This window comes from Artemia franciscana, chromosome 1, assembly GCF_032884065.1.
Source record: "Artemia franciscana chromosome 1, ASM3288406v1, whole genome shotgun sequence".
Classification (NCBI taxonomy): Eukaryota; Metazoa; Arthropoda; class Branchiopoda; order Anostraca; family Artemiidae; genus Artemia; species Artemia franciscana.
In genome coordinates, this window is record NC_088863.1 from 28,224,702 (window position 1) to 28,249,380 (window position 24,679).

The 24,679-nt window shown below is 35.4% G+C and overlaps 1 protein-coding gene across 4 annotated transcripts in view; it reads right to left on the reverse strand.

Moving 5' to 3' along the window:
- The window catches only part of LOC136027982 (E3 ubiquitin-protein ligase MARCHF5-like), a 69,059-nt gene that overhangs the window by 2,844 nt on the left and 41,536 nt on the right, over window positions 1-24,679 (reverse strand). For all 4 annotated transcript variants that reach the window (XM_065705487.1, XM_065705516.1, XM_065705506.1 and 1 more), the window contains exons 3-6: window positions 22,086-22,197; window positions 14,956-15,119; window positions 6,619-6,812; window positions 3,133-3,298 (exon numbers count right to left, since the gene is read on the reverse strand). In XM_065705487.1, coding sequence (XP_065561559.1) covers window positions 3,133-3,298; window positions 6,619-6,812; window positions 14,956-15,119; window positions 22,086-22,197 — 636 coding nt within the window. The remainder of the gene's footprint in view (window positions 1-3,132; window positions 3,299-6,618; window positions 6,813-14,955; window positions 15,120-22,085; window positions 22,198-24,679) is intronic.

A 24,679-nucleotide genomic window follows, 5' to 3' on the forward strand; every position in this document is an offset into this window, starting at 1 on the left:
TAATTGAATTAATACTGCCAGTTCAAGCGGAATAAAAAATATCCAAATGTGGAAATTTCCACCTAAACACCGTTGATAAAAAAAAAACAAAACAAAAAAACAATGAAAACTAAAACAAACTCATTTCGTTATGTTATATTCAGGAAATATTTCATATTATGTTCAGTGTTCAGTTCACGAATTTTTTAAACTTAAGCTTCACAGGGGACTAATTGCTAAGAATTGACCATCGAAACTTGAAACCTTTAACATTAGGATTTGAGTCTGATAATAGAAATATCTAGTAGTTTCAGAACAAATTACATTTATAAGCTTACCAAGGAACAAAAACCTTAAATTTATGATTACTTAAGATATCCTGTTCATGTCTTCGACGGAATTGGAAAGCCCCTAATTTTGTAATACAAAAGCGTCAAGAAAAGGTTCCTTCACATTAAAAAAAAGCAAAAATCTTAATGGAGCCATATTTATTGCACTAAGACTAGTAGTAGATTGTTTTCATTCCAAAAATATACCATGTCTTATCACCGAAGTGTGGCCTGTTAAAAGAAATGATTTCTTGAGATATAAATTTGTAAAGCTTCGAGGGGAAGTTCATTAAGCCTAAAAATGTATTATTAGTGAATGTTCATGAGAGTTTTATTGAAATGGTATTCCTTATTTAGAATTGAAAAAAAAATAGTCCAATAATATATATTTTGTTTGGCCACAAGGATTTCTCCGACAAACCATAAGCCTCACTATAATAATACTCGTTACTAAAAGTAAAGGTTTCCTAAAACATTCTTTTGATGCTTAGTACATCAATTGAGCTAGTACCAAACGCACTTCTTACAAGGTTGAGGCTAAAATTTCTTAAAATAAACGAACCAATTTTTATTGCGTTTTTTAGCTTTTATCTACTTTGAAGATATACAATTTGAATGAAAATGAATGAATGAAGATTTGAATGGGGGAGGTGGAGGAGCACTTGCCTTGGTTTAACAGTAAATAATGAACAAAAACGCTCTTAAAGATGTTTAGCATTACATTTTAATACATTTTAATTAGGATTACATATCACACATCGCTAATCCGATACAATACAAATATGATACGAAATTAAGTAAGTCACGTGGTGCCAGAGTGGGTTTGATCTCAGCCCAAATTATATATTTCCTATCTATTCTGTCACTTCTCTTTGTCTTTTCTCGCGCTAAGTTGAAAGAAACTATCGAAAGATAGCTCAATGCATGAGCAACTTGAGCTGTATATCATAAAAGTACCTTTATTTTCTATCTTCATTCAATTCCTTGGATGCTTTCCTTCATTATCTACTGTTAAACCAAGGCAAGTGCTCCACCTCCTCCCCCATAAAAGCTAAAAAATGAAATAAAAATTGGTTCGTTTATTTTAAGAAATAAAACGAGGGATTGAACCAGAAAACTGACACGCACCGTCATTTATCTCCTAATATGTAATGCTAAACATCTTTAAGAGACTTTCCTTCATTATCTACTGCTAAACCAAGGCAAGTGCTCCAAAACCTCCCCCATAAAAGCTACAAAATGAAATAAAAATTGGTTCGTTTATTTTAGGAAATAAAACAAGGGATTGAACCAGAAAAATGACAAGCATCGCCATTTATCTCCTAATATGTAATGCTAAACATCTTTAAGAGACTTTCCTTCATTATCTACTGTTAAACCAAGGCAAGTGCTCCACCACCTCCCCCATAAAAGCTACAAAATGAAATAAAAATTGGTTCCTTTATTTTAAGAAATAAAACGAAGGATTGAATCAGAAAAATGACAAGCACCGTCATTTATCTCTTAATATGTAATACTAAACATCTTTAAGAGACTTTCCCTCATTATCTACTGTTAAACCAAGGCAAGTGCCCCACCACCTCCCCCATAAAAGCTACAAAATGAAATAAAAATTGGTTCGTTTATTTTAAGTAATTTTAGCCTCAAGCTTGTAAGAATTTACTGTTCGTACGAAAACTTCGGAACAACTGTTTATTTAAAATCAAATTAACCACTAATCTGTTAATTTTACATTTTTTTTTTTGAAACACAACACCGTCAAAACACAAACTGTGTTGCTAAGTGTAAACGACGCTTAAAATTGCGCTGAGATAATTATTCGCAGCTTTCACATTAAATGCAAAGGACTAAAAGGTCTAAAATGACAAAACGCGATAGAAAATACAGAAAAGACTTTCGTAGTTAGAGAAAGTCGTAACCTAAAATAGCTCACCAAAATTTTAGCCCCCTCAAAAAAAAGGCTATTTCGAATCAGTCCAAAAAATAAGAAACTTATCAGCAAGCCAAACATTGAGCTAGTAAAAACAAAAATAATAAAGATAATAAATATTCCCCATAAAAAAACAACATTTATTTCATAAGGAAACTCTTTTCCAACCAAAATATTTTTACGGAATGTAAACATTCTTAGAAATTTAATCAAGTTACCATTAAAATACGGTTTAAATTAAAATCAAGTAGCCATCAATCCATTAGCCATGGCTAATTTGAGAAAATACCATGACAGTTGATAGTCTGAATGAGGGGCATAAGCCTTTTTCAGAAATGTATCATTACATTCAGCACAGGTGGAAAATTATCGTTGGGCAATACTTGGTTAAAACAATCCCAAGTACAGTACAAAAATATTGGTTCTTTCAATCTCTAGGAATTTTATATTATGTGCAACCGAGTTATAGATGTTTACTATAAAAAAAGAAGAGATGTCGCAGCTTTGTCTGTTAAGAACAAGAAAACAGATATTTTCTATGGTTGCCAATAGCAATGATAAGGTCACAAAAACACGATTAAAGTTAGAACACTACTACTCACATTCAAATTTAGACATACGTCATATTTTCGCCAACAACTTCTAGCTTCGTGTTGCCCTAAAACACAAATATCGATGCTTTTTGGAAATATCGTATCGAGTGTCGAATCTTTCGAATACTACAGAATTTTTTTTCAAATCCAGTAAGTATATTCAGCTGTAATTTTCTACATAAACACAATAGTCTATGCGCTAGTTATCTGCTTAAACAAGACGATCCATCTGATGATGCCCGTGAGTTGGCTGAAGGCAGTGAAGAGCTTTCGGCTTAGTGATAAACAATTCAAAACTTACCAACATCGCTCTCTTCAAGCTTCCTTGCACAGATCCAAAGATGACTTTACCACAGAGGACACTACACATAGGGAGCAGGTAACTAACATGGGAAAATGGCAATTCTCGGACCATAGGATGCTGGTAAGGTGGTAGAAAATCCAAATGAAAATGTTTAGGTCTATAGCTGTAATTATTAGATAACTAACTTAAAACAGTGAAAAATCGATTTACAGAGGTACAAAGTAGCTAAATTTACTCCAGCAGCCACTATGGAGATAGGAATTTATTAGTGTATTACAGACTTTACATATTAAGACTTGAAATGTCAAATGTCAATAATAAATTTGATTACTTTCCTTACTTCCAGTTTTCAACTGGAAGCAAGGAGCAGCATTAAAACTGAAAACGAAAGAAATGAATGCGTAGATAAGGGGGTTCTTCTCCTTCAAAATACCTGATTCTTTACGCTAAAGTATTGTTAGTAATTTCAACTATTTATTCCACAGTTTTTGTGATTCAGGGGTCATTCTTAAAGAATTAGGACAAAATTCAAACTTTAATATAAAGAGCGAGGTATTGACAAGTGGTTGAACCCCAGCCCCCCATATATGTAATAAAAATATACAAATATAGCAGTCCGGGACGTAACTTAATTCGTAAGTAACGTGCATTTATTACTTATGAAACATTTCGTAAAAAAAAGTTTTAGTTGAGTTGTTAAATAACTAAAAATTGCAGGCTAACTAGGCCTCCTTCCTCACCCCCTTTTTTTTCAAAATCGTCGGATTAAAACTATGAGAAAGCCATTTAAGCAAAAAAAAAAATAATAAAAAGTAAAATAAAATTTTATTTTTAATTATTCATTTGCGGTGTGCCAATATCAAAATATGCAATAATTCAAAAACGTCCAAAAATTCAATAAGCAAAGCATATTTTTTACAGCAAGTGAGGAGCGACATTAAAACTTAAACCAACAGAAATTATTCCGCATATCATCATAGAATCTGCTCGTATCCGTTGTTAATACGCATTTTACTGCTATAGGAAAATATTATTGACTTTCAAAGAGGTTTCTTTGTCATTTTACATCAGCACCAACCAGATTCACTCAAACGAACTGGTCTGACGAAAGCGTTATCTACACTCCTCATAGCATTACGCTCAAATCATATTGGCGCCCTGGGTCCATTGCCCCCCCCCTCCCAGGTTTTCCTCTAGATCCACCCCTGGGCAAGTGTGTATTATCCTGATGAGCCCTTTTGCTGGGTGGTCACCTTTGAATTATTTGTCTTGTTTATTGTTTTTAATATTCGTATATGACGCCTTATACTTACTTATGACATGACTGCCTGTTCACGGATTATTATTTACGCTTCATTGTCTATGGCTATGCTGTTCAACCTATGCAATTGGATGGATGAGTAGGGTTAAGGCATCGTTCAAGTACTTATCTCTTCCTTTCTCCTTCTATATTACTTTTTTTTATTTGGTTTCATGGCGTGGGTTTGTTTCTGTGTTTGTGTTGTTCCAGTGGTAATTTCTTATTTTTTCAGTTTGTAAAGTGGTGGTTTATGTAACTTTCCTTTGATAGTAACTTCTTTTGTTTTGTTCAAAAATCAGTGTTTACAAAACATCAGTGTCTAGCCCAGAAAACATCTGTTTTGTAACATTTGCGAAGATCTATGTTTAGCGACATTTTGCTGAGTCAATACTGAACTACAGAGAGAAATCTTTGACAAGTAAACAAGAGTTTATACATTTAAACACGTGGGCTTAGTTTAAGATTTTTTACTAAAGGGGGTTCCCCACTTAAATATTTACATGAGGAGGGCGTGAAAGTATTTGCTGAGTCCCACATCATCCTCATTAAAATTTAGATTAGTAAAAATCAACATCTCTTAAACTATGATTCAACAACCACCTGTGCGTGAAATGTAAACAATAATACCAGCGTCTTGGAGCGTTACCTGAAGAAAAATATCGAAGAAAAACGTCTTCGAGTGTTGGTGCCTCCTTATGGCCCCTAAGATATCCCTAATGGGCCTCCTGAGATTTTCGTAGAATTGACCTCTAACCCCCCCCCCCCCAACACCTATAATTTTCACAAATACTTGCGGTCAAAATTATGGTATAGCCATTTTGTTGATAGTTCGAAGTTCCACAAGTTACGTCTCTGAAGATGACACCGCCAGTCCCTTACAGCCAAATGAGCAAGGGTTCTAAGTTATACCCTGGGGGAGGATTAGGTTTTTATAAAAAGCAATGTTGTAAAACATCAAAAAGGGCTCATTCAATTGAAAACCAAGAGAACTAGCGTCCTTTTCTATGGTCAAAAGTGATGAAGGGAAACAGCCGCATCCCACACAACCCTAGCTCAACGTTTCCTCAAACACTTATGATCAAAATTATGATATGGCCATTTTGTTCAACAAAATTAAAATTTCAAGAAATTATGTCTTTGAGGATTACAATCCCCCCCATAGCCCAAAGGCCATGAGTTATAGCTATGCCCGGGTGGTACATGAAGTTTTTAGGGAAAGCATAGTCATATATACATCGGAGGGGGCTGGGCCATTGGATTGGTAATCAGAAGCTTTGATGCACTTTTTAAGAGTCAAATTCATCAGAGAGTAGCTACCCCCCCCCCAACCTACGCAAAAACACGTCGTATTTTCCCAAAATGCATCTAATAAATATTTTTATTTCAAATAGTCCATATATCATAAAACAAGGCTTTTAGGATTGAAACAAATTCTCAGAGCCTAGGAGTAAGGGTTGCAAGTATGCTGATGTAACGTTTATGTGGAAGGGATGGTTGTATAAACTTTAGATGACTGATTTGGTAAACAACTGGAAGTTTTAATTCCCTTTTACGAGTCAAAAGTAATGAAGGTCAACTAATTCCCCCCCCCCATTTAAAGCCCTACTCAGGTTAATTTCTGCTTGTTTTTAGTTTGACTTGGCTAATTAGGGTATTTTCTGTTTGGTTTGGGTTTCATTGGTTTATCGATATTGATTTGTAATAGTTTTACGCTTGGTACATTATTTGATTTTATTTTTGCTCATTTTTGGTTAAATAGAATTCTTTATTTTTTTGAAAACTTTATTTTATGGAAAAAACTTTTTTAGTTTATTCTAGAAAAAACTAAAATGGGTCGACGGCCAGTAGAAGGAAAAGAAAAGACAAAAACGACGGACATTTCACCGGTATAATCCTAGAATTCTATAATCCTAGAATTCTTCAGCTCTAAATATAGAAATAGCCTGTTATAAGACAAAATAATATATAACATTTAAATTAAAATACAAAAAAAAGAAGAAACAAACACCTTATGAATTAACACTAACTGAAGACACCTAGTTTTATAAAGATGAACTATAGGCCGTCTTATGTCTATAAAAACCACAAGTAAAATGTCTCCCTCTTCATTCTTTTTCATTTTTGGATATTTCATCTCATAGGTCATATCACTAAAAACAAGAAAAAAGAAAGAAAACACTTACTTGAAACAACTAAATGGTGGTATATCCCTCAGAATTGGTGTCACAGGAACATACGAGCGCAAGAAGTTTGATAAAGGCTCTTCCCAATTAATCAAGTCTATAAAATAAGCCCACGGAAAAATTTGTACGATATAACGAAATTTATCTTCCCGTAGATGTTTCAAGACATGTATGCCTTCCCTTATTCCGTAGATCTTCCAAGGAGAAAAAAAAAAAGATTATAATAAAACACACAAGCATCAGAAATTGAAGCAAAACAGAATTACACGCACTATTCTATAATTTAAAAAACTTTACGTGAATAAAGACAAGAAATATAACAAGAATAAGAAAATATGAACAAGATAATCAACAATTTAAAAAATGAAATAAGCAGCATTAATCTGTACTATGCATCGGCACTGTTTCTGTTTTCTGTTTCTGTTTCTGTTTTTTCTTGCCTGTTTCTGCCTGTTTCTGTTTCTGTTTTTACAAAAAACAGAACAGAAAACAGTAACAGGCTACCTGTTTTTGTTTTACCTGTTTCTGTTTCTGTTCTGTTTTTTTTTTTTTCATCTGTTTTTTTCCGTTTCTGTTTTTTTTTATCTGTTTTCTGTTTTTTTTTTCTGTTTTTTTTTCAAATGCCGCGCTATCTAGCGGGCATGATACCGAAACGCATGATACCTACCCGTACCTACCGTACCGAAACGCACATCTAGCGGGCATGATACCATGATACCGTTGATTTTTGAATTTAAACAAAAAGGGAATAGTTGTGGGAAAAGTCAAAGTCATGGCCAATTGTAGAAAAAAGCTAAGACAGATTGTCCAATTAAGTGGGCAACCCAGTCAAGGTTAATTTTATCCCTTTGATTGCCGTTGTGACTGTCTCCCATTTATGCTACACCTCTCCGTGCATGCATGTCCCTTGACAATGCCGAAATAGAGTCAACCCGTTGACTACGGGTTGACTACTTGAAAAATTTCCTCTCATGCATGTCACTCCACAATGCTCAACTAGAGTCAACCTCTCATGCTAATTCACGGCGGGGTAAATCTGAGCGAAAGAGAGAGATAGAGAAAGAGAGAGAAGCTTGAACGCTATACAGTGGACATGGGCTAGATGGGAACCCCATATGACAATGTCTCTACTGTTGGTATATGTGTAGCGGATGGCTATTACCGCTTGAGCAACGGTCTAACCATTGACGGCTTTAAGGATTCGTGCTTTAAGCGGCAAACATGGGCTCAATGAAATCCCATATAAAAGAGGAATATAGCGTTGGTATTTACTTAGAGCAATGGGTTACCGCTAGAACAGCGGTCCAACAAGCCACGGCTTGAAGGCATCCGTACTTTAAGCGGTGAACCTAGACACCTTGGTATGTGTGTAGCGGAGGGTTATTACCACTTGAGCAATGGTCTAACCATAGAGCGTTATAGAGCGTTGGTATTTGCTTAGAGCAATGGGTTACCGCTATAGCGACGGTTTAAATAGCCTCTAACTTAAGCGGTGGACATAAGCTAGATGGGATGACTCTGTGTCTGTCTGGTATATATTAGCAAGCAGCAGTCTAAGTAGCCTCGGCTTGAAAGCATCCGTGCTTTAAGCGGTGAATATAGTGTTGGTATATGCTTTGAGCAATGGTTTACCGCTAAAGCAACGGTCTAAGAGCAACTAGGGTAAATTGTCAATTATAAATGACATTTAAGCTTGAAAGGAATATAGCGTTGGTATCACCCGATTGGACACATTTTATGACAAATTTCGCCCCCCCCCCCCTAAAAATACGCTAGTGTGTTGAATTACACGAAGTTGCTCATCTTTTGTATGTGACTACAAGGATTTAACAAGAAGATTTTTTCTTTCCTATTAGAAATAGAAGAAGTAAGGAAAAAACAGGAAAAACAGCTGTTAAAACAGCTGTTTTTTTATAAAAAACAGCTGTTTTCTGTTTTTTCGAAAAACAGAATAGATTACAGAAACAGGTCACCTGTTTTTGTTTGACCTGTTTCTGTTTCTGTTCTGTTTTTTTTCTAACTGTTTTTTTCTGTTTCTGTTTTTCTCAAAAACAGAAACAGTGCCGATGCTTAATCTGTACTTCTGTTTATATAAATTAGGATATTTTCTCTGTTTAAGAAAACAAGATATATATATATGGATGACGATATGTTTATCCATGTTGCAGCACCCTGTACAACTTCTTGACTAATTCGTATTATGACAACCTATATCCTATGCTGCGCCATCTTTTACCCTTAAATTATGAGTCCATTAAACAACAAATTGTTAGTTAAACTTCCATCAGTAGTATAATGCGGATAATTCTGCGATGTCTACCAAGACAAATGATATTACAAATATTTTCTTTTTACCCATTACAATAATGGAATTTAACATAAAACTACAATAAAATTAAATTTTGATCTGATGAACTCTCAGCAATTAATATCACTACATATCCTATTTAAAATAAACTTAAAAATTAAAGACTAATAAAAATTTTAACCGATCAGCTTTAATCAATTAATATCACTATAAATCAAATATTCAGTTTCATTTTATTCCTTTTTAGAACATACTGTTCTAAACTTAGACAAATATGATACCACTACACATAAAGAGTTTGGATGCTACCCCCTTCCCTAGCTTAAAAATTAGCACTTTAATGAAAACAAAATACCCTACGCATATATTCTTTTCCAGTTATCACAACTTTGTAAATGAAAATAAAAAATACAGCAAAATAAAGTCTTGAACTGATAGGCTTTCAAAAACAAACATTCTGTTTGACATTATTAGTTATTTCCAAGACTGTTAAAGACATACAGAGTTTTCAGTAAAGCACCAACGGCATAGCAAGTTTTAAACTTTTAAGCTTGATGTACATATTCAATTTAAGTTTTACTTGTTTTAAGATTTTTACTCATTTATATTAGTACCCGTTGCAAGAATTCCAATAGTTTTGAGCTTGAATTATTGTAAATTTTTATTTCTTCTCATTTTCAGTTTAGTAGTGCTTAAGTAGTCAAACATTTTTGTTCCTCAGTTTTATAGATTAAGAGCAAGCTTTTGATTCTGTTGATAAAAGAGCTTCAGCAAGCATGGGCGCTCCGAGAAGTGGATAAAAGATTTGCTAAATGCTTTCCAGAGAAATTGCCGATGCATTGTTCTGAGTACCCGCCTGACTGACCTCATTTCAAACAGTAGGCTGTAAGAGAAATGTGGTCCAATCCCATATTCTAGGCCTACAAAGAAAGAAAAGCTGAGATGCCTCTGGCACGTTCTGCGGACGAAGGATGACACATTGCAGAAGACTGTCATTTCGGCGAACAGTCTAGATCTAAAAGGAAAACAGGTCATCCTCGTCTGGGGTGGGAGGATTTCATAAAGAAAGATTTAAAGGAAATGGGAACTTCCTGGGAGGGTGTAAAGAGGGACGTTTTGAATCATTCATATTCACATATTCATATATTAAAACTACGTGACAACAGTCCAGTTATAAATTTTGTTTTGTATTAGAATATCAATACCTTTTTTGTAGGGGTGGGGGGAGGGGAGAGGGAGCATAGAATACCACTAGTCAGTATCCACAAGTTCTGGAATAAGTATCGTTAATATTTTCTTTTTGTAGCAGGGGGGGTTGGGCCTTGGAGGGCCAGGAGATAACTCCCTTTAGTTCCGGAATAAAATATCAGTTACATTTTTTATTTAGGGGAGGGAGGGGTCCAGCCATGGAGGATACGGAGTTGGATCCCATAATTTTTCTAATTAGATACCATTAATAGGTTATTTTTTGCGAGGAGAGGGAGATTAGGCCATTGAGGGAGGGCCGGGGGTTAGCTCCCATGATTTTCAGAATATAATATCGTCAATAAGTTCTTCTTAGTGTTAGGACCACAAAGAGAGGGCCAAGAGTCAGTTCCCATGATTTTTGGAATAGGCAATCTTTAGAAAAAATTGGGAGAATGAACGGTGGGCCTAGAGTCAGCTCCCATGACTTTTGAAATAAAATAACATCAATAAATGTTTGCTGTTTTTATAGGGAGGAGTACTGTAGAATAAATTTCATGGGTCAGATTCCATGATTTTTAGAATAAAATATAGCGATCTTTGTGAGGTGGAGAAGGAGGGCCAAACCACATCTCCTGTGATTTTTTGGAACAAAATATCATTCATAAGTTGTTTTGTTTTGCTTTTTTAGGGAGAGAGAAGGAGGAAGGGCCAGGGATTAGCTCTCATGATTTTTGGAATAAAATATCTTTGACAGGTTGTTTTATGGGGACGGAGGATCGGGTCATGGAGGGAGGGCTTATCCCGGGTTATCTTTTAACTATTTCAGAACACTTCCATAAAAACCCTATATCCCCAGAGGCATAACTTAAAACACCCACCCCAAGGCTCTAGGGGACGGTGTTGAGCCTGGAGTTTTTGTTATTTGATTTGGAAGTATCCGAGGAAAAAAGAACAGGGAAAGGAATTTTGAGTTTTGAATCTTAGAAGGTACTAGAACTTCCAATTTCCAATCGAATGACTCCCCGCCATGACGTTTATATGATCATCCCTTCCATACGATCTGTCTTTGGGAAAAATACATAACAATAAAATATTGCAGCCTTATGGCCTTTACTATTGGCAACGCCATAGGGTTGCCTTTTGAAAGGATAATTCACACGTTATGACTAATTTACAGAGGAATTTACAAGTGTAAAAACAAAATTAGCAAAAAAAAACTCTGCTAATGCGAATATAGAAATTAAATTTGTTTCCCTAAATTACAATTCAATGACTTATTTTGGAACAAGTATCAAATAGCAGTCAACGTAAACATACACGTACAACAAAACTAACTTACAAAATATTTTCATACAGACAAGTTTTCTTATATCTTCCTATTTCTTACTGTACACACTCCATCTTCTTTGCCAACTTATTCAGTATGGTATTAAAGCAATTCGTTACTGAAGAATGACAGGAAATGGCAACACTGTTAAATAGAATTTCTATTGTCAAAACTATTTTTGGCACTTTTTACCCTTAAATTAACAGACCGGGAGAGCTGAAAATTGCTAGTTGAACTTTCAGCAGTAGTATAATATCAACAATGCAGCAATGTCAACCAAGGTCAAAACCATTGCCAGGTTGGTGGAAAAAGTAAAAAACAGATAATATATAGCCTAATGAGATTTGTGAGTTTGCCAAAATTTGAACTCTAAAAAAGACACCAGCTATCCAGTAGTAGTTCTCATAACTGTCTTGTCAATATTTTCATAGAAGCATATGTACAACTTACTGAGAAAGTAAATAATGATGAAGACCACACTGCCTTTCCATAATACAACAACAAAGGAGAGAATAATGAGGACTTTGTTCCCAAGACAGTGAACCAACAAAACCTATTTGAATATTTCGGCCCTATATCTAAGGGCCGTCTTCAGCAAAGAAAAAATAAAAAACAATAAAACACTTACAATAAAAGTTCTCAGTTAAAAATACATTTTTTGATGGATCAAGGTTATGTTAAAAATCCATTTTTTCAAGGCTATTTTAAAATAAAAAATGGATTTTTAACTGAGAATTTTTATTGTAAGTGTTTTATTGTTTTTTATATTTTCTTTGCTGAAGACGGCCGAGATGAAGAGATGTAGGAGCTCCCTCGGGTCTTTGTGAGGTGGTTTTACGTCTGGGGAGGGAGGGAGGAACCCTATTATTAAGATTTGAAAAATTATATAATGAGGAGGCGTGTGGTTGTGTCGAAGAGTGAAGTGGGAGCCGTACTGCGTGTTAGTGAAGAATCTTTTATGTTTATGGGTCTCAACGTGAGTTTTGTCACAGAGCAGTGTACTTTAAGTTTAGTTATTTCCTTTCTTTTAATTAAACCCGATTGAACCTTGAACCTTCCCTAAAAGTCAGCAAGTTTATTGGTTGAAACATCAGTAAAAAAAAATGAGCTAAAAATGTCCAGTGCCTAAAAGCCTAATAAGCGGTAGTTTTCCAAAAAAAAGAAGTTAATTCACTTCTAGTTTAAAGGTATATGTTGTGGTCTCTCAATATACTCACGTTTTGATCATTATAATCAGTTACTACACTACCCAAAATAATGAGAAAAATTCAACTTATTATCAAAATTAATTAAGATTATTCATAACATTTTTCCTTTCAATTGATCATTTGAAGTTAATACTTTACAAAAAGTTTGACATGTTTATTTAAGGATGTTCCTTTGCTTCTTATTTAGTAAGCAAGTTTAGATCCTTTTCAAAGAAGTAAGCAAGTTTCTTCACCCCTTTTAAAAGTAAATGTTGTGGCCTCTCAATGTACTCACATTTTGATCACTTAAGTCAATTAGTTATTACACTACCCAAAATAATCAGGAAAATTTATCTTATAATAAAAACTAATAAAGTTTAGCCATAAATTTTTTGCTTTCAATTGATTATTTAAACTTAATAATTTGCAAAAAGTTTGACATGTTTACTTAAGGATGTTTCTTTTCTTCCTATTTAGTAAGCAAGTTTCTTGAACCCCTTTAAAGTAAATGTTGTGGCCTCTCAATGTTCTCACATTTGGATCATTATAGCCAGTTAGTTATTACACTAACCAAAATAATGAGAATAATTCAAATTATTATTAAAATTAATTAAGTTTACCAATAAACTTTTTCCTTTCAATTGATTATTTGAACTTAATACTTTGCAAATAGTTTGATATGTTCATTTAAGCATGTTCCTTTGCTTTCTATTTAGCAAGAAAGTTTAGATCCTTTTCCAAGAAGTAAGCAAGTTTCTTGGCCCCCTTTAAAAATAAATGTTGTGACCTCACAAAGTTCTCACACTTTCATCATTATAGTCAGTTAGTTATTACACTACCCAAAATAATGAGAGATATTCAACTTATTATCGGAATTAATTAAGTTTAGCCATTCAATTTTTCCTTTCAATTGATTATTTGAACTTCATATTTTGTAAAAAAGTTTGACATGTTTATTTAAGGATGTTTTTTTGCTTCCTATACAGTAAACAAGTTTTGATCCATTTCTAAGAAGTATGCAAGTTCATTGGTCCCCTTTAAAAGTATGTTGTGGCCTCTCAATGTACTAAAATGTTAATCATTTCATTTTGCAAAGAGTTTAATAGGTTTATTTGAGGATATTAATTTGCTTCCTATTTAGAAAGCAAGTTTAGATTGTTTTCCTAGAAGTAGACAAGATTATTGGTTGAAACATCAGTTTAAAATAAGCAAAACGTCGTGCCTAAAAACTTAATAAGCTGTAGTTTTCCAAAGAAAAAAAAATCAGACCTTTTTAAAATCTAAATGTTGTGACCTCTCAATGTACTCTCATTTTCATCATTTAAGTCAGATAGTTATTACACCACCTGGGGTAAAAAAAGAAATTCCACTGATTATGAAAAATTAATTTAATTCAGTCATTAGAAATTAATCCTTTAATTGATTATTTGAGCTTCATATTTTGCAAAAAGTTCGTAAGTTTACTTGGGGATGTTCCATTGCTTACTATTTAGTAAGCAAATCTAGATTCGCTTCCTATGAGTAAGCAAGTTTATTGGTTGAAGCAGCAGTAAAAAAAAGAAGCTATAAGTAACATAAGTAAAAAATGCGGAGAATATTCTGTCCCTTTAAAAAGTAAATGTTGTTGCCTCTCCTTGTACTCATATATTAATTATTAGTCATATTTGATTTAAAATTTGGTATATTAATTTGATTTATAATATAATTTGGACTGATCTGAGACAAATCAATCATAATAGTATCTTTTTCTTTTGGTGCAAGGCGAGTCTGCAGGTTTTGTCGTTTTGCAGTGGTTAGCAGTATTCAAAATAATTGATGACAAAGTAAAAAAAAAAAAAAAAAAAAAAAAATAAATATAACTAACTTAAAGTTGAATACTTTGAAGTTGAAAACAAATAAAATTAAAAAATATAGAATAAATATATCATAAAATGTTATGAATGAGAGCGAATGACCTCCTTCCCCCGTAATAAACCAGATCTCTGAGATTTTATCCATAAAAACACCCTATTAAGTGGTCCTATGTCAAGCAAAATGTTTAATATGTTTAGAATTAAGAACCACTCCACTTGAATGGAAAAGAAAATTGTGTAACCTATTTATAATAGGGCATATAAAAGATTTTTGTTTGAGGGGAGGGGATTTTTTTTCAAGGATTTGGGTTTGGTATAGGTTACAAAACATTTGAAACACATCAAAACAAAAATTAATATGCATTTTCGTTTCGTTTTTTTTTTTTTTATCGGACACAAATTACGGAGGGAAAAGTCAAATCCTTAACCCCCTCTCCTAAAAACGGCCTTGATTTAAAGATCTTTTGAACATACCTGAAGAACAGCAGCATATGACCAGGGCCATATCCATAAATACTGATAAACCTGTAAAAATGGTCTAAAATATATCAAATTTGAATGGTCCGAATATGTCCATAGATCCTGCATCCAATTCTCGACTTTGCCAAATATCCTTCTCGGAACTTTCAAATACCACGCTGAAAAAAATAAATAGCCTTAAAACCTACCAAGAAAATGAAAAGACCTGTGTTAGATTATATGAACATAAGAACTAACTATGAAAAGAACCCACTTGAATATTTAACAAGAGCTAAGAGCTCATATGGCACTTGTGACAAGGCAAGAAGAGCTAAGACCCAAGAGATCACACGGTATGAGCTGTAGCAAAATTCCATGAATCAATACATTGATTTAAAAGGAAAATAAGAGGCTTAATGCCGGTCAGAATTTAAAATAAGAGCTCTGAGTCACAATGTCCTTCTAAATATCAAAATTCCTTAAGATCCGATCACCCACTAGTATGTTATAAATACCTAATTTTTTCTAATTTTTCCTCTCCCTTTAGCCCCCCGGATGGTCGAATCTGGGAAAACGACATTATCAATTCAATTTGTGCAGCTCCCAGACACGCCTACCCATTTTCAACGTCCTAGCACGTCCATAAGCACCAAACTCGCCCAATCACTGAACACCTCCCCCCAACTCAACCAAAGAGAGCGAATCCAGTACGGTTCCGTCAGTCATGTATTAAAAACATTTGCTTATTCTATACACCAACCTTCATCCCGATTCCTCCACTACAAGTGTTTTCCAAGATTTCTCCCTCCAACTCCTCCCAATGTCAAAAGATCTGGTCGGGATTTGAAATAAGAGCTCTGAGACATGAATTCCTTCTAAATATAAAATTTCATCAAGATCCGACCACCTATTCGTGAAATAAAAATGCCCCAATTTTTACTTTTTCCAAGAATTCCGGTTTCCCCCTCCAACTCCCCCCAAAGTAACAGAATCTGGTCGGAATTTAAAATCAGAGCTTTAAAGCGCAAGACCCTTCTAAATATCAAATTTCATCGAGATTTGGTCACCCTTTCTCAAGTTAAAAATACCTCAATTTTCAAAATTACCCCCTCCCCCATCCGACTCCACCAAAAACAGCATATCCGATCCTATTATGACAATCACATGTCTTAGACAGGTTTTTATTCTTCCCATCCAGTTTCATCCTGATATCACCGCTTAAAGTATTTTATAAGATTTCCGGTCCCCCTCAACTGCCCCCCGCCCAATTACGCTGGATTCGGTTGAGATTTAAAATAAGAGATCTGAGTCACTTCTAAATATGAAGTTTCATGAAGATCCGATCACTTCTTCGTAAGTTAAAAATACGTCATTTTTTCTAATTTTTCTGAATTAACTCCCCCCCCCAATAGATCGGATCCGTTAAATCACGTATCTAAGACTTCTGCTTATTTTTTCGACAAAGTTTCATTCCGATCCCTCCAATCTAAACGTTTTTCATAATTATAGGTTCCCCCACTCCAAACTCCCCCAATGTCACCAGATCCAGTCAGGACTTAAAATAAGAGCTTTGAGACACGGTATCCTTCTAAATATCAAATTTCGTAGAGATCCGATCACCCGTTCGTAAGTTAAAATACTTAATTTTTTTCTAATTTTTCAGAATTAACCCCCCCCCCCAAATTACCCCAAAGAGAGCAGATCCATTCCGGTTATGTCAATCATGTATCTAAGACTTGTGCTTATTTTTACCACCAAGTTTTATCCCGATCCCTCCACTCTAAGTGTTTTCCAAGTTTTAGGTTTCCCCCTCCCAACTCCTCCCCCATGTCACCAGATCCGGTCAGGATTTATAATAAAAGCTCTAAGACACGATATCCTTCTAAATATTAAATTTCATTGAGATCCGATACCCCGTTCGTAAGTTAAAAATATTTCATTTTTTCAAATTCTTCAGAATTAACCCTCCCCCCCCTACCCCAAGGAAAGCGGATCCAATATGGTTATTTCAATCATGTATCTAGGACTTGTGCTTATTTTTCCCACCAAGTTTCATCCCGACCCCTCCATTCTAAGTGTTTTTCAAGTTTTAGGTTTCCCCCTCCCAAGTCTCCCCCCAATGTCACCAGATCTGTTCAAGATTTAAAATACAAGATTTGAGACACGATATCCTTCTAAATATCGAATTTCTTTGAGATCCAATCACCCGTTGGTAAGTTAAAAATACCTCATTTTCTCTAAGTTTTCACAATTAACCCCCCCCCTTAAATACCCCAAAGAGAGCGAATCCGTTTCGGTTATGTCAATCATGTATCTAGGACTTGTGCTCATTTTTCCCGCCAAGTTTCATCCCGATCCCTCCACTCTAAGTGTTTTCCAAGATTTTAGGTTTCCCCCTCCAAACTCCTCCCCCATGTCACCAGATCCGGTCGGGATTTATAATAAGAGCTCTGAGACACGATATCCTTCTAAATATTAAATTTCATTGAGATCCGATACCCCGTTCGTAAGTTGGGGTAGGGGGGGCTCTCCCCCCCTACCCCAAAGAAAGCGGATCCATTATGGTTTTTTAATCATGTATCTAGGACTTGTGCTTATTTTTCCCACCAAGTTTCATCCCGACCCCTCCATTCTAAGTGTTTTTCAAGTTTTAGGTTTCCCCCTCCCAAGTCTCCCCCCAATGTCACCAGATCTGTTCAAGATTTAAAATACATGATTTGAGACACGATATCCTTCTAAATGTCGAATTTCTTTGAGATCCGATCACCCGTTGGTAAGTTAAAAATACCTCATTTTTTCTAAGTTTTCACAATTAACCCCCCCCCCTCAACTACCCCAAAGAGAGCGAATCCGTTTCGGTTATGTCAATCATGTATCTAGGACTTGTGCTCATTTTTCCCGCCAAGTTTCATCCCGATCCCTCCACTCTAAGTGTTTTCCAAGATTTTAGGTTTCCCCCTCCAAACTCCTCCCCCATGTCACCAGATCAATTCAGGATTTATAATAAGAGCTCTGAGACACGATATCCTTCTAAATATTAAATTTCATTGAGATCCGATACCCCGTTCGTAAGTTAAAAATATTTCATTTTTTCTAATTCTTCAGAATTAACCCTCTCCCCCCCCTACCCCAAAGAAAGCGGATCCATTATGGTTTTTTAATCATGTATCTAGGACTTGTGCTTATTTTTCCCACCAAGTTTCATCCCGACCCCTCCATTCTAAGTGTTTTTCAAGTTTTAGGTTTCCCCCACCCAAGTCTCCCCCCAATGTCACCAGATCTGTTCAAGATTTAAAATACATGATTTGAGACACGATATCCTTCTAAATATCGAATTTCTTTGAGATCCGATCACCCGTTGGTAAGTTAAAAATACCTCATTTTCTCTAAGTTTTCACAATTAACCCCCCCCCCCTCAACTACCCCAAAGAGAGCGAATCCGTTTCGGTTATGTCAATCATGTATCTAGGACTTGTGCTCATTTTTCCCGCCAAGTTTCATCCCGATCCCTCCACTCTAAGTGTTTTCCAAGATTTTAGGTTTCCCCCTCCCAACAACCCCCCCCCCCCATGTCACCAGATCAATTCAGGATTTAAAATAAGAGCTCTGAGACAGGATATCCTTCTAAATATCAAATTTCATTGAGATTCGATCCCCCGTTCGCAAGTTAAAAATACTTCAATTTTTCTATTTTTTTCGAGATGGTCAAATCGGGAAAACGACTATTTCTAATTCAATATGGTCCGGTCCCTGATGCCCCTGCCAAATATCATCGTCCAAGCTTACCTGTAAGTGCCTAAAATAGCAAAACCGGGACCGAAAGACCGACAGAATTTGAGATTGCTATAAGTCACTTGGTTTAATACCAAGTGCCATAAAAACGGTACAAAGTAGGACATTTTTTACTTCATGGAAACATCCAGACTTTTAAAGACTAGAAATGAAAGCATGGGACGTCATGTCAATTCGCTTTATATCATCGAACAGTTCGTAGTTACATCAAAAGAATCGTATTTTTATGCTGATTTTAAATAAATAACTTTCATCAAGTTTAGTCTTATCCGTTAAAAGTTACAAGCCTGAGAAAATATTCCTTATTTTAAAAAATAGGGGGAAACACCCCTAAAATTCGTAGAAAAGAGATCACGGAATTATGTTTTTTGTTTGCCTAGGGGTGATCTTATCGACCCAGTGGTAATAGATGTTGCGAGAGGGCTTAATTTAACATAAATTAAAAGTTCTAGTGCCCTTTTTAAGTAACCAAAAAACTGGGGAGCATATAGATCCCCTCCCAAGTTAATTTTTTTCCAAAAGTCGCCAGATCAAAATTTTGAGATGACCATATTGTTCAGCACAGTTAAAAAACCTAAAAACTATATCTTTGAAGACGACTTAATCCCCCAAGGTCCCCAGGAGAGGGGCTGTAACTTATAAGCTTTGACCAGTGTTTACATATAGCAATAATTATTGGAAAGTGTAAACAAGTTACAAAGGGGACTTCCGCGTTGGGGGGAATTATATTATGTCAATTGTATATATTATAATTTTGTGAATTTTGACTTGTCGACGAATTTTTTGTGTGTGTATGACAATAAAAACTAATAATCGGCTCTGTCCGTCGCATACTTTTTAAATAAAATGAATTTGAACATTTGAATTCGAAGAGGGCGGAGAGTTTTCTAAACATTATTTACAAAAACAATAAGAATACAAAAATACAAAAAACTTTATTCAACTGGAAGTAAGGAGCAGCATTAAATCTTAAAACGTACAGAACTTATTACATATATAAGGGTGTTCGTCTCCTCCTCAATACCTTGCTCTTTATGCTAAAGCATTTTTAGTAATTTCAACTATTTCTTCTACGGCCTTTGTGATTCAAGGGTCATTCTTAAAGAATTGGGACAAAATTCAAGCTTCAGAGTAAAGAGCGAGGCATTGACTAGAAGACGAAGCCCCTTATATATGAAATAAAAATATATTAAAATATAGAAGTTCGTTACGTAAGTTAACTAGTAAGTCACGTATGTTTATTACTATTAAAAACGTGAATAAAAAATTTAAAGGTTCTATTTGCGTCTTTAAGTAACCAATATTGGAGGACACCCAAGCCTCCTCTCCCACCTTTTTTTTATATCAAAATTGTACTATCAATACTATGTGATAGTTATTTAGCAGAACAAAAATGAAAATTTTATTTTAATATTCATCTGCGGTGAGCCAAAATCACAAGATACATTAATTCGAAAACGTTAAAACGAACAGAAAGTATTTTGTATATGAAAGGGGCTGTCCCCTCCTCAACCTCCCGCTCTTTACACTAAAGTTTTTTATTGATTTAAAAAGAAGAACTGTGACAGAGTCAAACTTTAGCGTAAAGAGCGGGACGTTGAGGTGGGGACAGCCCCTTTCATACACGGAATAATTTCTGTTCATTTTAAGGTTTATGACAATCCCTACTTTCAGTTGAAAAAACTTGTATTTTTTACAATTTATTGACAAAAAAAATTGTCCTCAAATAGTTATATGTTATGGTTTAACCGGTGTTTTTTTTTTTTTTTTTTTTTTTTTTTTTTTTTTTTTTTTTTTTTTACATATATACAATCGCAATCTTTGTTATTTTAATATTATTTTCATTTATTTCACTTTCAAGTTTATTTTAATCTTTTTCTTTATTTTTTTTTATCTTTATTTTAAAAATTTTAATATTTTATTTTTATTTATTTGATCTTTTTAATCAAACTTTAATACATGATTTTCAAGTTAAGCTTCCAATTCTACGTTTCCAGCATTTTTCTTTCACTTTTGGCAATCTCTCATAAGAAGAGTTGAGTTTCTGGGCCTTAAGAAAGAAACCAAAAATGACCCCAGTTTTAATTTCCTCGTCAGAATTATGCGAACCTTACCTTTAGGTCCATTACAAGATGCTGAAAGAGTGTTTGATGAACTCTGTGGTCAATTCTCCAAAAGTGATTATTACGAATCTTTCTTGAGTTAATTACATTATGCCTAATGCCTAAGGACGAGGCATTTAATTGGACGAAAAATTTCAGAATATAAAATACTTCCTATATAGCTTTCAAGGCAAGTTCAAAAATACCCTTAGGGAGAAAAAAAAAGATACCTATCACAAATTTCTCATTTTCAAGGGTAAAAATATGCTCCGAATGTAAAAATATCAACAAACCCGTGTTTTTCATTTACTTTTTGCAGATTTCCAACCTAGAAGAATATAGTTTACTTTAGGAATGTGTCTAAATTTTCTTCCAGAGTTTTTGTGTCCCCTAGTGCTTTTGGATATTGCTCTTCGGGAAAATGACAAAAACTGCAATGCGTCGGTTGTAGTTCCTTTAAAAAAAATTATTAATAAATCCCTAAAGAGTCAAAAGCTTGAAACAGGTTTGAGTTATAATGTGGTTGAATTATTTTAGGGTCGAGTTAATGGTGGTTGAATTTAATGTAGTCGAGTTATGTGGTTGTTGTGTTCAGGGTGGTTGAATTGTTTGGAGGTCAAGTTGATGGTGGTTGAATCTAAGGTACCTGAGTTCCGGATGGATAAAGTGTTTGATGGTTGGGTTGATTGTGATTTAAGTTATGTGGGAACCTTTTTGGTAAAAAAAAACATCAAAAACCTTCGTTTTAGATTAATAGTTTCCCCCAAAACGTATATAGAAAGTCTAATTGAGTTGCGTTTGTCCGTATATGTTCAAAAATAACTCTAGTGGTTTTCATCCCCAATACATGCTTCAATACAGCAGATTCCTGTGTTAGCTACTGTTAGTTCAGTTAGTATTGTTTTACAAACAGCAGTTCAACAGGGATAAATCATTTTTCTTTGAAATTAGTAAAACAACCAAGACAAAAAAATCTCATGATAATCCAGTCACATATACAATTGCCATATTCAGCAGAAAAAAAAGTTTTTCTACTCCATTGCACATGTGACCGAAACATCCAGAAATTTTTGTTTCAACGTCATCAAATAAAAGCTTGTATCCTAATTTTCATTCCTGTTGAACAATTATTTGTATGTCATGGAAAGGTGGCGTGGTCTTTGGAAATATCTACGTTGGTATTCTTTTTCTTAATATTCCTGTGGTATTTTACATCAAAGAACTTATAAATGCTAATGGAACAGTACTTACGGTAGTCACTAACGACGATGTACTCAGTCAAGCAAACAGAGCATCGGACGACTCTGTCCGGATTTCCTTCTTGTTTTTCATCTATCCAGTACATGATACATGATTGATGAACCTGAAATTAGCATATTCAGCTTTCGTCCCTATTACTAAGAATTTTTCACTGTTTTGAAAACATTCATATTCTGTTTAAGCCCTAAAAAATGGCAAGAAATTATTTCTTTATGTTTCATTAACTTTAAATGAGCATAAACAAAAGGATTTCCCTGGTAGGAAGAACTTGTGCTGAACCCAACCCCATTATGGAGTACCATCTCCATAATGAAGATGCAGCAAAGAGGTGCATTCAGAAACCGTTCTTTGTTTAATGATGCATGGAAATGGATGCAAAGGTCGTGTCGGGCTAATCAACCGGTAAAGCTACTTTTACCTGGTTATGGTGGACAAAAGAAAAAAGCCTCGGAAAAAATAGACATTTTGCAGACGACCTTTAGCACGTCCACAGACCATCTAAACGGACCTGTTTATGGTAGGCCACTGCAATGAACATAGACTCATATCAAAGTTTGACCAGTTCCTATATTTAGTGAGCTCGGTTAAACTGTCTATCATACGCATCACTGAGACTAATCAAAACTAAGACAAATAGGGCAGTGAGGTTGCCATACATGGATACACGCTCTTCGGTGGAGATCATGAACGTGGTAACGGTGCTAAATACGGAGGAGGTTTTGCTGTTTATCTAAAGAGCCATATACCATATTCATACCTAAACATTCCAGATTCAGTAGGCAAAGAAGCTCTATGGGTTAAGGTGACCTTCCCAAGTATGTCCGTGATTGTTGGTACTGTGCATAAGCCTCCAGCCTGCCGGATAACCAGCTACCATGGAGCCTTCCTCAAATATATTCGGGGCAATTACGCTACGTCTGGCACATCCTCAATGGAAGCTTCAACGTCCAACATAGCATGTGGCTTCGCTGCAAAACTAATAACAAGAAGGAATCGGGATTGCATGATCTATTTCTCTCATACAGGCTGGAAAAACTTGTTGTTTTTTACATATATCACAGCCTAAACAGATCATCTCATTTTGACCTATTCCTTACAGACCACCCTTATTTCCTTAAGGTAGACGCTTATACTTTCACAAGTGACCCATCATTGCACAAGGAAAGCTCAACATTCCACCTCCAAAAAAGGCATGAGTGAACAATCTGATTACACAAAAGAGGTGATTGGGTCAGTTTGAAAAACAATCTTTTTTCTCATTATGGAGGGCTATCTCCTTGAAGGTCCAGAGAAAGATGCAAAGAAGTACCAGCAGGCCATAGCTGACTCAAGTGAAATATATAGCCCTTCAAAGTGGATCAAGGTACCCAGTAAGGACACAGCTTGGTTCAATGCCCAATAAAAGAAGGCTATCCGAGCAAATAAAAATGCACACAAACGATGGCTACTTTTAAAGAGCGAAGAGGACAAGATAAAATTCATAAACACGCGCAAGGATGCAGTTCATTCGATTCAGCAGTCCCGGGTTTAGCATAAGGAGAAATTTGCCACCAAGATTCAGCATACTTTGACAAAAAGTGCATGGAGAATTGTCAAGGAAGCTTTACAATCATCCAAATTGATTTCAATTCCTTCTCTACAGATTAACAGGAGTTTGGTACAAGATTTACTGGAAAAGGCTGAAGCCCTTGCTAAGGCATTTGCCAAATTCCCGTTTGATGAAGACGGTAGAGAAGTGCCAAGTTTCTCGGGCCAACCCTGTACTGTCCTGGTGCGTGTGAATATTTCTGCTCTGAAGGTCCTTCGCATTTTCCGACCAAAGCCACAGGTTTTGACAACATACCAAATGTCCTCCTCCAATCCTGCTGTGTCGAACAAGCAGGACCATTGTCACTGCTTTTCCGGATATGCCACTGCACTTCCTGGCTGAAGGGCTTTGAGACGGAGATCAGCACCGCTCGTTCAGACAATTAGGGTCTAGTGCCGCATCCTTTACATTTTTTCATGCCTTCGCTCCAGAGCCTTCCCACAAATATGGAAATCCGTCCATGTTATACATTCCCTAGGGCCGGATGGCAACCAAACGAGCATGGGCTCCTACAGGCCTATTAGCCTCCTTTCCTATGCTGGCAAAGTCTTTGAGAGCTTTTCCAATAAAACATTGCAAAAGTTCCTGGAATCAAATGACCTTAAGGGTGATCATCAATATGGATTCAGGAAGACACGTCCAGCATTAGACTGCCTAGCAGCCCAGCATCAGGATTGAATCAAATTTCTAGCAACGAAGTATGATAATAAACTATTGTCATTCGACATTGCTAAAGCTTTCGACAGAGTATGGAACTTTGGACTGCTAAAGAAACTCCATGCTTACGGTGTTCGTGGATGTCTGTTAAGAGTAATTGGGAGCTTTCTTTTGGATCATTCACTCCGGGTTGTTCACGATTGGTCTATTTCCCGAGAATACTCAACAAAAGCGGGGTTCTCCAAGGTAGTATTTAGGTACCTACACCCCTCCTTGTCTACTTAAATGACATAGGAGACACCTTTGCAAGCCCTCTGCATCACTTTGCTTAGGATACAAC